The sequence below is a fragment of the Simochromis diagramma genome, unplaced genomic scaffold, assembly GCF_900408965.1.
Source record: "Simochromis diagramma unplaced genomic scaffold, fSimDia1.1 OVJJ01000798.1, whole genome shotgun sequence".
In the NCBI taxonomy this organism is placed as follows: Eukaryota; Metazoa; Chordata; class Actinopteri; order Cichliformes; family Cichlidae; genus Simochromis; species Simochromis diagramma.
Window position 1 is genome coordinate 1,547,052 of NW_024386736.1, and position 13,661 is coordinate 1,560,712.

The window sequence follows — 13,661 nt, forward strand, 5'->3', positions numbered from 1 at the left end:
CTAGTAGCTATTTTGTGTCCAGTATGGATGAAGCACCGTGCACTTACATTAATGAGTTCTGTGTGATTGTTTCAGATAGCTGCGATAATAACAAAATGAAATGGCCTGGGAGTTGCTTTGTGCAATTTTTTATGCGACTTTCTTTGCGTTTTGAAAAGTGCCTCATGATTTATTTATTACTTTTATTGTGATTGTTATAAAATCTAAGAAGAAGAAAGAACAAAATAAGTCAGAGGATTTTAGAAATGTTCTACATGCCTCAATGAAATTGAAAAGGTATATTTAAAATATTTTGAAACATATTTAAAAAGAGTGAGCAGGGGTGTTGCTAAGACCGTGGCATTACCTGCAAACAATAACGCGTTGGTAAAATTACAGGGACATTTTGTGAAATGAACCTCAGCAAATCAAGAAATCAATGAATCATGATACTGCGATGGATGTAATAAGGATCCTGCTTTATCTCTAATCTCTAATCTAGATTCCCTGTCTTCCTCTCAAGAACGACCTGGGTCCTGCTTCACCCCTCCAGCCATGGACCTCAGCCTGTCCCCCTCCTTGCGCCATGCCTCTTCTCTCTCCCCATCCCCTTCCTCGCCATCCTCCCTCTCTCCATCCTCTCCCATGGAGTCCCCTCAGAGCAGCAGCAGCCCTCAGCCACACCTCTTCTCTCGGGTGAGTCCATGTGTTTGCTGGAGTGCACTAATGCTACCGCTCCTTGCGTTGCTGCACTTTGCAATTAGTGTGCAAACACAAAAGTTGTGTTTTGCTTGTTTCATCAGTTGACTTGGTAATGACTTCAATCTCTTGTGACATTTCAGAGAGGATATGGGGATTAAAAAGATTTGAATTGAGTGGCTGGGTGCAGTATACTTAGCATGCAAAGCATCAGACCGAATCAATACCTTGTATTAAGATTGCATCTGGCCCATTTTTATAACAGCAATTTGTGAGCAGGGTATCAAGCTTGAAAAATGATTGTTGTCAAAAACTACATGTCAATTTGTGAGTCTAGATAGCGCTTGCAAGGATTGTGTGGATAGCGTTTTAGTTTGTTTAAAAATTAATGGGAGAAAAAAATGACATCTTCTATGTTGCACATTTGTATTGCCAAACCTCTGCTTCGAATTTTGTTGACCTTGTTGATCTTGATTTGAGATATCAAAAATCCTGCTCTTCACATACAAGGTCTAAAATAATCAGGCCCCATCTTATCTTAATGACCTTGTAGTACCATATCACCCTATTAGAGCACTTCACTCTCGCACTGCAGGCCTACTTGTTGTTCCTAGATTATTTAAAAGTAGAATGGGAGGCAGAGCCTTCAGTTTTCAGGCCCCTCTTCTATGGCACCAGCTTCCAGTTTGGCTTCAGGAAACAGACACTATCTCTACTTTTAAGATTAAGCTTAAAACTGTCTTTAGCATATAGTTAGGGCTGGATCAGGTGACCCTGAATCCTCCCTTGGTTATGCTGCAATAGGTGTAGACTGCTGGGGGATTTGCATGATGCACTGAGTATTTCTTCTTCAACCACCTTTCTCACTCACTATGTTCATAGACCTCTCTGCATTGAATCACACTTGTTATTAATCTCTGGCTCCCTTTCACATCACGTCTTTTGTCCTGTGTTATTTTGCTCACTCCAACCAGTCGCAGCAGATGGTCGCTCCTCCCTGAGCCTGGTTCTGCTGAAGGTTTCTTCCTGTTAAAAGGGAGATTTTTCTTTCCACTGTTGACAAAATGCTTACTCATAGAAGGTCATGTGATTGTTTAAGATCTCAAATAAGCAGAAGTGAGGCCTAGGAAATGGTAATCATTTCCCTGTGTCAGCACACTGGTCGGATTAAAATGCACATGCCCCTGAATTGATGTCTTAAAAGTATCAAAATGGATGAGATATAAAAAAAGATCACCAACTGTGAAGCTGTTGTGAATGTGAATATAATTTTTTTTGTACAGAGATGTAGTTGTTACAGCTGGATTTTGGCATTTTACAAATGGGAGCGGAACCCAAGAGGACATTAATAGAACAGCGGTTTTTAGGACTACTAGCACCTGTACAGCTCACAAATAAATATTTTACAAGCTAACTGGCTGCTGGCTGTAGTGTTACCTTCACAGTACACATGTGAGTCACATCTGTCTTTCAGCATGAACGCATATGAGCATGTTTCTAAAAATGTCAAACAGTTCCTTTAATGTTTGTCCAGCTTTTGAAATACCCAGGAATGTTACATTCCCCTAACCTGAGCGGGGTTCATTACAAACACATGGCCGGTGTGTGCTGCACTCATTTTAAAGAGGATTGCAAGAATAAAAAGAATAATAAAAATGTTTTACAAGCACACACTCCAGGTACGTGTATGTATTCATGTAATCACTTAATCTTCTGAACAGGCATGACCACAATCTTAGAATTCTCAAACCGGTGACTAATCGTGGCTGAATGCGCTCCATTTTTCTTCAGCAGGACTGAATAGAAAAGTGATCCAGGGAGTGAATCTAATTTGCCGGCGCAGCATCTGCACACAGCCCACAGCCACGCAGTGATTCTGTCTAAATCAAATTTTAGCCGTGCTTTAATGGTGAAAACATCAAACACACAACTCCTTTACTTACGGCACAAAATCTCCCTTCTTGGACCAGATTAATCATTTAGCAGAGAAAGTCCTCATTTTTACATTATCAAGCCCTTTTTCATTGTCATCACTGGATTTGCTGAAGTGTATTCTAATTATAAATCAAAAAACAAATGCAGACCTTCAATCCCCATTTAATAAACATACATGTCATGGATGCAAAAGCTCTTAAATCATACTTTAACACACTTGAAGTAAACACGATCAGAAGGAGTACATTATTATTTCACAACCTTCCTCCATTTCCTCTGATAGTTGTATCTTTCTAATGATCAAGCTCAAAGTGGCAGGCTTTAGTGTTAGGTCAGCTTCTTTCTTCATCGTTAACGGTGAAGTAAATGAATTATTTTTCTTTTCTTGTGAATAACTAATGAACATCTTGCCTTTGTTGCCACAAAATTCTCTTGCTCTGACCTCTCTCTATCCTCCTCTGCTTTAGGAATCACCTTTTCACCGAGGTGTGGAACCTGGTGCTTCACCACAGGGCTATCCATTTTATGTCCCAGTTAGAAGTCCACCAAGAAGCTACAGCTTTCCCTCTTCCATGTTCATCAGTCAGACTAGAGAGAAGCCGGTTTCTCCGGAACCCTCCATGGATGCTCAGTTGGCCTGTCGTTGGATGAAGGTACGTGTAATTAAATATTGTAGGTTTAGTTATACTTATATATTAGTTATATGTTTATTGCATTCATTTTAGCAGAAGCTTGAGTCATATTATTTTGGCAGATAATATTATTAATCATGTGTCGCGCTTCAAACCCTACACTTAATAGCAGGCACAAGCAGTTTCTTCAATGAGGGTGAAAAAGAGCCTGCAAACATTACTCTGACCACTAAGTGGCGCTGCAAACAAAATATATATAAAGCTAAGAGTTACAGAAAAAGAGGTCAGCGGGGATAAATGCTATCAGAGGTTACAGTATTAAAAAATGAGTGTGGTGTGCGGTGTGATCTAGCAATAACAAATTAACCAGTTTGGTGTGAAAAGTGATTTACCTTTTCTTCTGTTTGTATAATTTTAAATAGAAAAACTTTGTGTTTTTAAAAAAAATATAGTTGGGTGTATAAAAGGTCAAAATCAACCATTTCCTATATTATATTCTGGTATTTTAAGAACTAAAGGATTAATAATTATGTATAAAAAATGAATGAAAAACAATGAAGTACCTTGATTAGGTAAACTGTACAAAACGTAACTCATATATCAGAACAACAGATGCTATGATTAATGGACATGCTCTTCAGTACGTCACACTTAAATTTATTACATACAGTAACTACAGATCATCACGTCAGGCTAATAATAGCCAGAATCTCCCTTTTTGCTAGCAGCAGCAGTGTTCCTCAGAGTGTTTTCACCTGTTTTTTATAGCTCTCTTACACTTCAAGCCACAGTTACCCATTAATACTCATATTCATACCGCACACAGAGCCATCAAAGCCACAGAAATGTATAGTTGTGTACTTGAGACAAAAATTAAGACTAAGTTTGAAGATGGGATGAACCATAAATATGAAGCAAAGAAGAATAATTTTTTGTGATGATCAGCTTGCACACTTCAAGCTTGTGTCACACATTCATGGGGTTTGTGACTGTTGTGAATCCACAGGAAAAAAAACTTTTAAAGATTTAGAGTTACCCATCAATAACATTATGTTTTTATGATGGCTTTATCCGAGCTATGAAATGATCTTTTTATACTTACACATACTTATTACCTGTCATTTAAACTGCAGTTGACTCTGCCAAAGTTATGTTTTTGATAGTGTTTGCTTACGTGCCTGTATCATGTTATTATAGTTTGCATCCAAACACATGTCACATTTGACCTCTGACCTCACTTTAAATTTGGCATCTGCCTTTCCTTCAAGTAGACCCCAGAACGTTTTATATCTCTTGATATAACCTCAAGCAAAAGATGACAAGCTGCCTATTTAGTTAGAAAGATACTCTCGTATAATATTATATAATAAGCTCAAGTTTATGTCCAGTTATTTACAAATCAATGCCTATTATCCACGACCTACTCCCACATTATATTAATTTAATTAGACAAAACCTCTGTCATGCTACCTGATTTTTAGTGCAATAGAAACTTTTTAAAATAAATGTTTAAAATATACAAATTTATAGAAAATACTTTTGCTGTGAAGAAGGACCACAAATGAACACACTGTATGGGTTTATTTTCCTTTTATTGCCATCACACACACTACTGGCAGTCTCTTTGTCGTTTTTTCCCGGCTTGGCACCCACGCGAGCAGCTTCCAGCCACACTCTGACACACCTCCACACTCTCTCATTTTTTAATTTACATTAAATTTACAGATATAAAATCCATATCCTGGGACAATGCAGAAAAGTCTAGAGACAGAGGCTTATTTTCTCTTCAATCCTTTGAATCAGAATCAGAATGCTTTATTAATCCCTAAGGAAATTGTGTGGGTTACAGTTGCTCCAAGACAGTAACAGTAAAAGACGAAACTATTTAAATAATACAATATGTTACAGAGTTTACAAATTTAGGAAATAGCACCTACTGTACTGAACTGTGGAACTGTAGATACTTTGACAAAGGTTGCTTTTAATGGTATACTGTTCAAACATTTTCAATTAAAAAGAAAGAGTGACATAAGAAGAAAAAAACATCAAGTGTTTGTGTGAAAGTTTCCTAAAAAGGTCACAATCAGGTTTCTTATCAGCCATGTGCTTCATTCCCTCTTTTGCCCTTCAGTGCCACCTGCTGTTCGATTCACTGCAGGACCTGGTGGATCACATCAACGACTTCCATGTCAAGCCTGAAAAGGATTCTGGATACTGCTGCCAATGGGAAGGCTGTGCTCGAAATGGGAGGGGCTTCAATGCAAGGTATTCTGTGGCTTTATTCCATTGTCGTGAGGATGACACAAAGCATATTTCTCATAAAAATTATACCAGTCTCTAAGCAACAGGTGTTAAAAGCAATGTAATTTCCTAAGTAATACCTTAAGACAGCGGTCCCCAACCCCTGGGCCATGGACCGGTACCCATCTGCGAGTCGCTTGGTACCGGGCCGCGACAGTTGAGGCTTGGGTGTGAAATTTATGGTTCTCAGAAACCCTGAGAACCATAAATTTCACACCCAAGCCTCAAGCTATTGGTTTTTAGCGTTATTTTAATTTTTATCATTTTTATCGTTAACTCGGTTTCCCTGGGTCTTTTCCCGTATATCATGAATAAATCTTCTTTTTTTGGTACCAGTACTGATTTTATTTTGTTGTATTTATCTGCGACACATTAAAGCCAGTCTGTGAAAATATTGTTGGACATAAACTGGTCCGTGGTGCAAAAAAGGTTGGCTGCCTTAAGAAACAAAGAAATGAAAACATGCTAGCAATAGTAGCTTTGAATCCAGTGTGACAGGTCATCAGAGTGAGTCATGATCTTTTCAATTTAATGTAAGCATCATATGTCAGGCTTCCAAGATAAGACACATTTGAATATCAGCAGCCACATCCTAGGTAAAAATGCTGAAAAAAATAAAAACGGCTTGATCTTGATTGTAAATGTGTGTCTTATTTGTTATGATTTCTAGGTATAAAATGCTGATTCATATCCGCACACACACCAATGAGAAGCCACACCATTGTCCCACCTGTAACAAGAGCTTCTCACGTCTGGAGAACCTGAAGATACACACTCGCTCGCACACAGGTGAGTTCAGTCCCATCAAAACCAGCAATGACTTGAACCAGTCATTCTCAAGCTGTGGTATGCATACCACTGGTGGTACGTGGGCTCCCTCTAGTGGTACGCGAGAAGTTTCCAAAAATATTTTAAGACTAAATAATATAGCATGTTCTGACTGAGTGATTTCTGAAAAATTAAAACGTACAACTCTGCTATCACTTCTGTCATAAATGAAGACTGAAAACTAAACAGAAGTTATGTTTGCAGAGTTACTAAAGTTGGGCTGGCTGGTATGTAATGATGTGCTATGTGGTGGCTAGCTACACAGCTCTGGTTAGCATAACATAAACGCAGTGAAACTGGAGGATGAATGCTATCTTTTTTCCACTCGATAACAGTTAAAGTGAGGGTTCCCGATGGTTAGGGACAAATGCAATCGTATGGCAGGATGCTGTAAACGGACCAAACTGCAGTCAGGAGAACAACTGCAATATGAGGTTAGTCATTAATATACTGCTGCTAGCTGGGATGTAGTTACATCGTGAGGTTCTAAAAACTGAATTTTAAAATGAACAGTGGTAATAAACACCGAGAGAGAGGCCGACAGTGATCACTGACTGTTTTAATGGGCTTGTTCGGATTAAATAGAACAAGATACAAAGCATTGAAACATGTTAAAAACACAACAGCCTTAATAAACGCAGAGTAGTTTGGACCCAGGAGCAGGGTTCATATGTCATCACTTAAGACCGGACATCCCACCTGCGGTGAATGTTTAATGCAGTACAGTTGTTATTATTACCACTTGTCACATCCTGTTTATGACAGTTAAAATAAATAACATTCATATAAGAAATAAAATTGTGTCATGTGAACTGTATGTGGTGTTAAATAGGCCTATACTACTGTACTTTAATGTCGGTCATAAGGGAGGTACTTTAAGAGCCATATATTTTACGAGGTGGTACTCATTGTGAAAAGTTTGAGAACCACTGCAAACTGAGCTTTTAGCTTTATTTCACTTTTAGCTTTTTTTTCCTGGTCTCTTCCACCGCAGGCTGAAAATGTCTGTAACTGAGTTAGCTGTTTGCTGCCGAGCATAGAAAGCTTTATGGATTTTGGCTTTTGTCTTTCACATTCTTAGACATCACTTTGCAAAAACACTTCTATCAACTATCAGCCATTCTCTCTATGGACATGCTTTCCAGAGACCTTTCAAGTACGTGCTTTGAAATTATGTCAACTGTTTTAGATTTCCAAAAAACAATCCTTGTAGCTCAGACCTGTTTTACCTGCTGTAGTTTTAGCCAGTGCTAGGAAAAATGTTTTCTTGTAAAAACCTTCTTATTAGGAAATATCAGTGGTTGCTGACTGCTTTCCTTCAGTTCCTTTTTTTAGTAGAGGTGAGCCCTCAAACTCAAGGCAATTATAAATAGCTCCAGTACTGTTGGTGTGCCATGATCTCCAACCACTGTTTTGTAACTTTAGTATAAGGGACAGAATTGTCTGTCCAGCCAAAAGCCCAAATCTGATTTTTAATTAAATAGAGGTCAGTTCAAACTGTGACCAATTCACATGGGAAACAAAATTTGTTCCCATTTAAAAATATTGTGAAAAACCCAGACGTCTGTGCAGGTTTTCACCATCCAGGTCATAGTTGTATTAAGACCTTGACTGATGGTATCGTAACCCACCACCACTGTTTAATGATGGTCATTCAAATTACAATTTCATTGTTCAAGCACAGTATAGGCAGCAACAGCTATTCTAATCTAATCTAATCTATGTAGATGATTTAAACGCCTCCATAATTTCCGTAGGCATTAATAAAGTATTCTTAGTCTGATTCTTTTCAAACCATTTAAAACTCCTAAACAGGAACTTTAATGCACACACACCCGGCCTCAAGTGACCTCAGTAGTTTACATGAAGGGTGTGGCAAGGTCTCATAGTTGTTTCACCCTTAAATGACCCACATCTTTTTTCACACCTTGGCTCATGTGAGCACTCAGATGATCAGCAGTGGTTCTCCTATCAGCATCAACTCCAAAGGGGATAACCCCCACCGGGGTTTAAATACCTGGGATTTGCCACCTTGTATTTATAGAACTGAAAAAGTCTCTTGGATGAGAGTTGAAACATCTTTATAAACTTATTGTTATATTGTTTTTTTCAAGCTCTTAAGACTGAAGAATGACCCCCCCAAAAGCCAAAACAAAAACAGATCTGAACAATAGATCATGCTTTTTACTACTCACAGGTTGTCAAAGTGAGCCTTCAGACAGTCGTTTGAAGAAGTTTCACATTACTATGTGAATGTAATGTTGATGTTGTTGTCCATTGTTCTGTTTGGTTTCATTTCATCTCATTGATTTAACAGTAAGCATATGTTTAATTTTTCATACATTACAATCTTGATTAGCAATTAGAGTTTGTGAGAGAAGTGTTCAAAATGTTCATGTTGCTGAAAACATGAGAAACGGCTCCCTTCAACAAACATCCTACTGCTACCTTTATTGTCTGGGTACACACTTGCAAAAGAGATTGCAAATTTACACAATTTAACTTGCTTAAATAAAATCTACAACAAACACACACACACCCCCACCTCTCAAAATACTACTCTAATAATGTAAAGAAGGAGCAAATTAAACCTTTTGAAAAAAAAGGAACGTCTAAGTGAGGCTCTTACAAAAGGCGACATAATGGGATTTGACCATTAAAAATAAAGTATTTTATATCTTTTGTTCTTATGCAGTATTTTATTTTGTTCTTTTAAAAAGTGTCACATCGGAATAACACTTTCTTCTTTGTTCCTTTCCTTGTTAAGCAATGACACACCATGAATCTTAAGAGTTAGAAACAAACTGACAACATCCTTCTCTGGCATTGTTCTCAAATCAAATCATTTCTTTCCCCTCCATTTCTCCTTCCTTTGTCCTTCTGTCTCTGACTCATATTTGTTTGTTTCTCTTTCCTTCCAGGGGAAAAGCCTTACATCTGCCCCTATGAAGGCTGCAGCAAGCGCTACTCCAACTCTAGTGACCGCTTCAAGCATACTCGCACCCACTATGTGGACAAGCCTTACTACTGCAAGATGGCAGGCTGCCTGAAGCGCTACACAGACCCCAGCTCCCTACGCAAGCACATCAAGGCTCATGGGCACTTTGTTGCCCAAGAGCCGGGGAGTTCAAGTAGGTTAGGGACAGGGCTGGGCCTTCCTACCCACCAGAGTGCCACTGAACAGCCCTCTGTAGGCGGGACTCCTGTCATCATCCCTGGGGCTGCTGCAGCCCTTCTTGGGGGCCTTGGGACGTCCTTGCCACTCTCTGCTTTCTGCCATGCCAGAGCTCTAGGCCACCACCGGGCACCGCTCTTTTCCATGGGTGGAGGAGGAGGAGGAAGCATGGGATCGCTCAGCCTTTCAGACTCCCCACTGTTGCGCTTTGGACTTTCAGCTGCGTCTATGTTTGGGTTGGGGGCTTTGGGAGGTCTGGGGCAGGTGGTAAGAAGGGAGCCAGAGGACGGGGAGGAATCAGAAGAAGGAGAGGACGGGGAAGTGCTGAACCTCTCTGCAGGGGTTGGGGCGAGACAAAGTGACGCTTTGTCTTGGGTGGTAGTTCCATCAAGGGCGCTACTCCTCAAACCAGCTGTTGTTAGTTAAGATGAACTGTCAGCAACTCAGAGAACCAGAGAGTTTGACTTTGTGTTTTTCCAGCCTGCCATCATCATTATCACCGTGTCTCATACTAACATTTTATCAGAAATCACTGGCATCTCACAGGGATACATGCAAGATATTCTTTGGTTTGGGCGTTAAAATGTATTAGTGTAATAGTTTAAAAAAAGTACATAACATGTGAGACTCGCTCTGGATACCTTGGTGCCACATTAAGATACACTGAAATGTCTTTATGTTGGCATATCATGGAAAATCCAGATAATTCTATCTACAGTCCCTCAGTGTATGCCTCCATCACTTCCTTTTGTTGATATATTGTTGCTCTTTAAAACAGGACCTTTACTTCCTCATTTATGTTGTATTAAGGAGTTAAACCAAAGGTGTAGATCTCTGTGAAGCTGGTGGCTCCTGACAAAACACTAGTATTTAATACCCGGGCATGAAAACTTATTGGTTTTACTAACATAATGCAGTGCATATGATTGTGGAAAGCTTTTGTGGGTGTATAAGGTTATAAAAATCCCTTCCACAGTTAGAGCCATGCAACAGTTCAGCCATTCCAACCAATAATAACTAAAGACAGACTTGAGTACAGTGGTCTTGTAATGAGCAAAACTCCAGCAGGGCCTTTTTGTACTGTATTACAGTTATTTTTTACACCATACATGCATTTAGCTGTCTTAACTTTGAAAAGGTCAGTTCATCCATATTGCAAAGAAAAGAAAAAAAGCCAGATCCTTAATTGTAGCATGCAGATCCACTTTATATATTTTTTTCACATTGACCTGAGATACCTACTGAGTATCTCTACAGCTCTAGTTGTTATCTTGGTAATGTTAAATCATCAGTGCAAACAGTTTCTCCTGTTGAAATACTTTGTCATTAGACTCCTAAGGATAGCAATGTTGTTTGGATAATTTCCTCAACCACTATAGCTGTTTGTAGTTATTAGTAGGCTTGATAAAAAGTCTCGGGCATTTTAAATTTGTTTGCTTTAACTGGTCTCTGGTTTTAAAACCCCAGATGATGAGTAAGAGAACCAAAGGTCAAAAAGTAAGTCCATATAATAGTGACTCATACAGTAATGACCAGGGAAAACATTGTGATTGCCCGGCCATCACGTATACCCACCTTCATAGTCTGTTTTACTCTAAATTAAACCACAGTTTACCAAGTTAATATCATGGTGAGACTTGAAACTGGGGCCTGAGATCATAAACCCACTAGGAAATGTTTACTCCAAAGAGAAACAAAACCACATTGCTGCACAGCTAAATAACAGAAGTTAGGGAATATGTGTAATCTGGGTGAACTGAGCCTTCATAAACCCATCTTTTTAATTTCATCTACAGCTTGATTTCCTAAAGGATTTTTTCACAGGCAAGCTTGAGGATTAAATTTACCAAAGCTGCTAAGGAAAAACAGCTGGCACCCCGGCCTTGTGTAGTTTTTAAGCTCGACAACCCCTACAGAGTGCTTCCATCGACTCAGATTGTTTCCTCAACAATAAAGGTGTGAGGAAACAAGGATGTGGGGAGCAATAGGAAGTACAGTCCACACACCAAAACACACACAATTATGTAATAATAAAACATACAATATAGAGCTACCCTTGATACAGTTGATTTTATTTGAGCAAAGCTGTTTACACAATATTTATGCATATGAAGAGGAAATTATGTGTTTATGGAAAAGATTTTGCACAGCAGTCTTCTTATAGATTGTACTTAAGTCAGTTTGAAATCAAAATCTTTGACTCGGTCTGATCATGTAAAGGTTTCTATGGTTTCAGTTTGGTACACCAGTTGCTACGTGCAATATGTAGTCCTGGTATATCCCCTCACCTGCTTAATTTCCAAGCCAAAAGCAAACAGAATAATTGCCTTGCCTCCAACCCCCAAAAATATTGATTTAAAAATGCTAAATCACAAGAGGTCTCACGCTACACAGGACAATGTCAGCAGTTATCTCACTAATTTGCACATAGAAAAGTGCTCAGTGTTGCTCTCATATCTCCACTGCTGTTTATTTTAGCTAACAGTAAAGCCTTGACTCAGACGTAGAACACAATGACGTGTGACAGATTATTTTCAACACAAAGCTATGTTGACCATGTGATTTTTCTAATCGCAAGAAGAACGAACTAAAAAAAAAAAAACGAAAAACAAACATATTGACACAAGTGAAGGTCAGAGCTCCTTCACTCGCAGATTATATTAGTTTAGTGTTTGTTGTACTAATCGTTTCAAGACAATGGTCTAAACAGGATCAGCCCTGCCTGAAGGAATAATTCTTGTGGGTAGACAAAGGTGTGTATATGGCAATAATGATTACATATTTGCTTTGAACAAATGTTGAGACATGGCATAAGTAGGAACAGAAAAAAAAGCAGTCTGTCCAGAGGCAGTGAAGGGGAAGCGTTTGACGATGGCCACACATGGCCAGTATCTGTGTTGATCTTGTATTCCTGTTTGCACATCCTGATCAGTATTTCAAAGGTGCCCCAGTAAGTGCCTTGTGTTTCAGCTAAAATATATCACTCAGTATATGGAACATATGTACTCAGCTGTAAAGTGCATATATATGCTTTTTTTTTTAAATTACATTTTAGGAAACGTTAAACTTTTTAAAGGCTTGACAACAGATGTGATTTGTACATCAGGGCGACTGCAACACCTTTTAAACACTCCACCAATGTTTATGACTATGGCAATGACTCAGTGTCAATAAATGCATTAAAGGAGAGAGTGTGACACCATTGTGTAATTTTTGTGCTGTGATGTTTTTTGTTTTGTTACTTTACAAGTTGAAATAGAAGACTACATGGTAGAATAAAGAATTGTAATAAATTAGGGTTTTTCTTACTGTGCGTGTCCACTCTTCTCTATTTGTGTTATGCCCACTCACAGTTAAAGTTTGCCTCTGCTGTTTCATTTGTTTGAGATATATGACATCAGGTAGCTTCCTTGTATACCAGCATGAATAGAAAGCAGGAAAAAGCAGACAAACAGGTATCTTCTTCTCGATGTGAAAGAATTACCACGTGAATGTTACTGATAGCTCCGAGGAGAATCAGAAAATGGTCCTCCCATATCTAAGTGGGTTATAATAATATGTCTCCACATCTCGGGTGACATATTAACAATAAAACATCTCTGATGGGTGTTGCAATGGCATGCCTGTCACAGCTTTGGTTATAGTAAGGGCCCCTCTTCCCCTCCAGGTAGGTAATTGTTCGTAGGTGAGAAAGAAAATCAGTAAATATTTGACGTGTAAATACACCTTTGTAATGAAAGCCTTAGGTTTCAGCACTTGGAGAAGTAATACAGTTGTATAAGCATTGTAAACGTGTAATCTTTCTCTGGACTGAAGACAGTGGATTGGTTGCAACAAGTTTTATACCTCCAATCCAAAACCTCATGGGGTGATGACACTCAATCTGCAAATGCTCACTTAGACCCCTAGTCCCCACCCTAACCCTAATTCTAACCTTGATTGGACAGGCATGAACTGCCAGCCTGAGGAAATAGGACATTTAAATGCTGTGGCTGTGGTATATAACATTCACACACAAACACACAAAAAGAAAGAGGAGGGAATGGAGGGATGGGATTCCAACCAATTACTGGCTTATTGTGGTTAACCACAGAAGTGTTTGATAAAAATGT

At 38.9% G+C, this 13,661-nt stretch overlaps 1 protein-coding gene across 2 annotated transcripts in view; it reads left to right on the forward strand.

The window, feature by feature from the left end:
• The window catches only part of LOC120714013 (zinc finger protein GLIS2-like), a 32,487-nt gene extending 19,630 nt beyond the window's left edge, over nucleotides 1–12,857 (forward strand). The window contains exons 3-7 of one of the 2 annotated variants that reach the window (XM_040000038.1): nucleotides 482–675; nucleotides 3,081–3,266; nucleotides 5,377–5,510; nucleotides 6,217–6,335; nucleotides 9,296–12,857. In XM_040000038.1, coding sequence (XP_039855972.1) covers nucleotides 482–675; nucleotides 3,081–3,266; nucleotides 5,377–5,510; nucleotides 6,217–6,335; nucleotides 9,296–9,975 — 1,313 coding nt within the window. In that variant the 3' untranslated portion in view covers nucleotides 9,976–12,857. The remainder of the gene's footprint in view (nucleotides 1–481; nucleotides 676–3,080; nucleotides 3,267–5,376; nucleotides 5,511–6,216; nucleotides 6,336–9,295) is intronic. The other variant, XM_040000116.1, reaches the window with a different exon arrangement.
• Nucleotides 12,858–13,661: the final 804 nt, after the last annotated feature.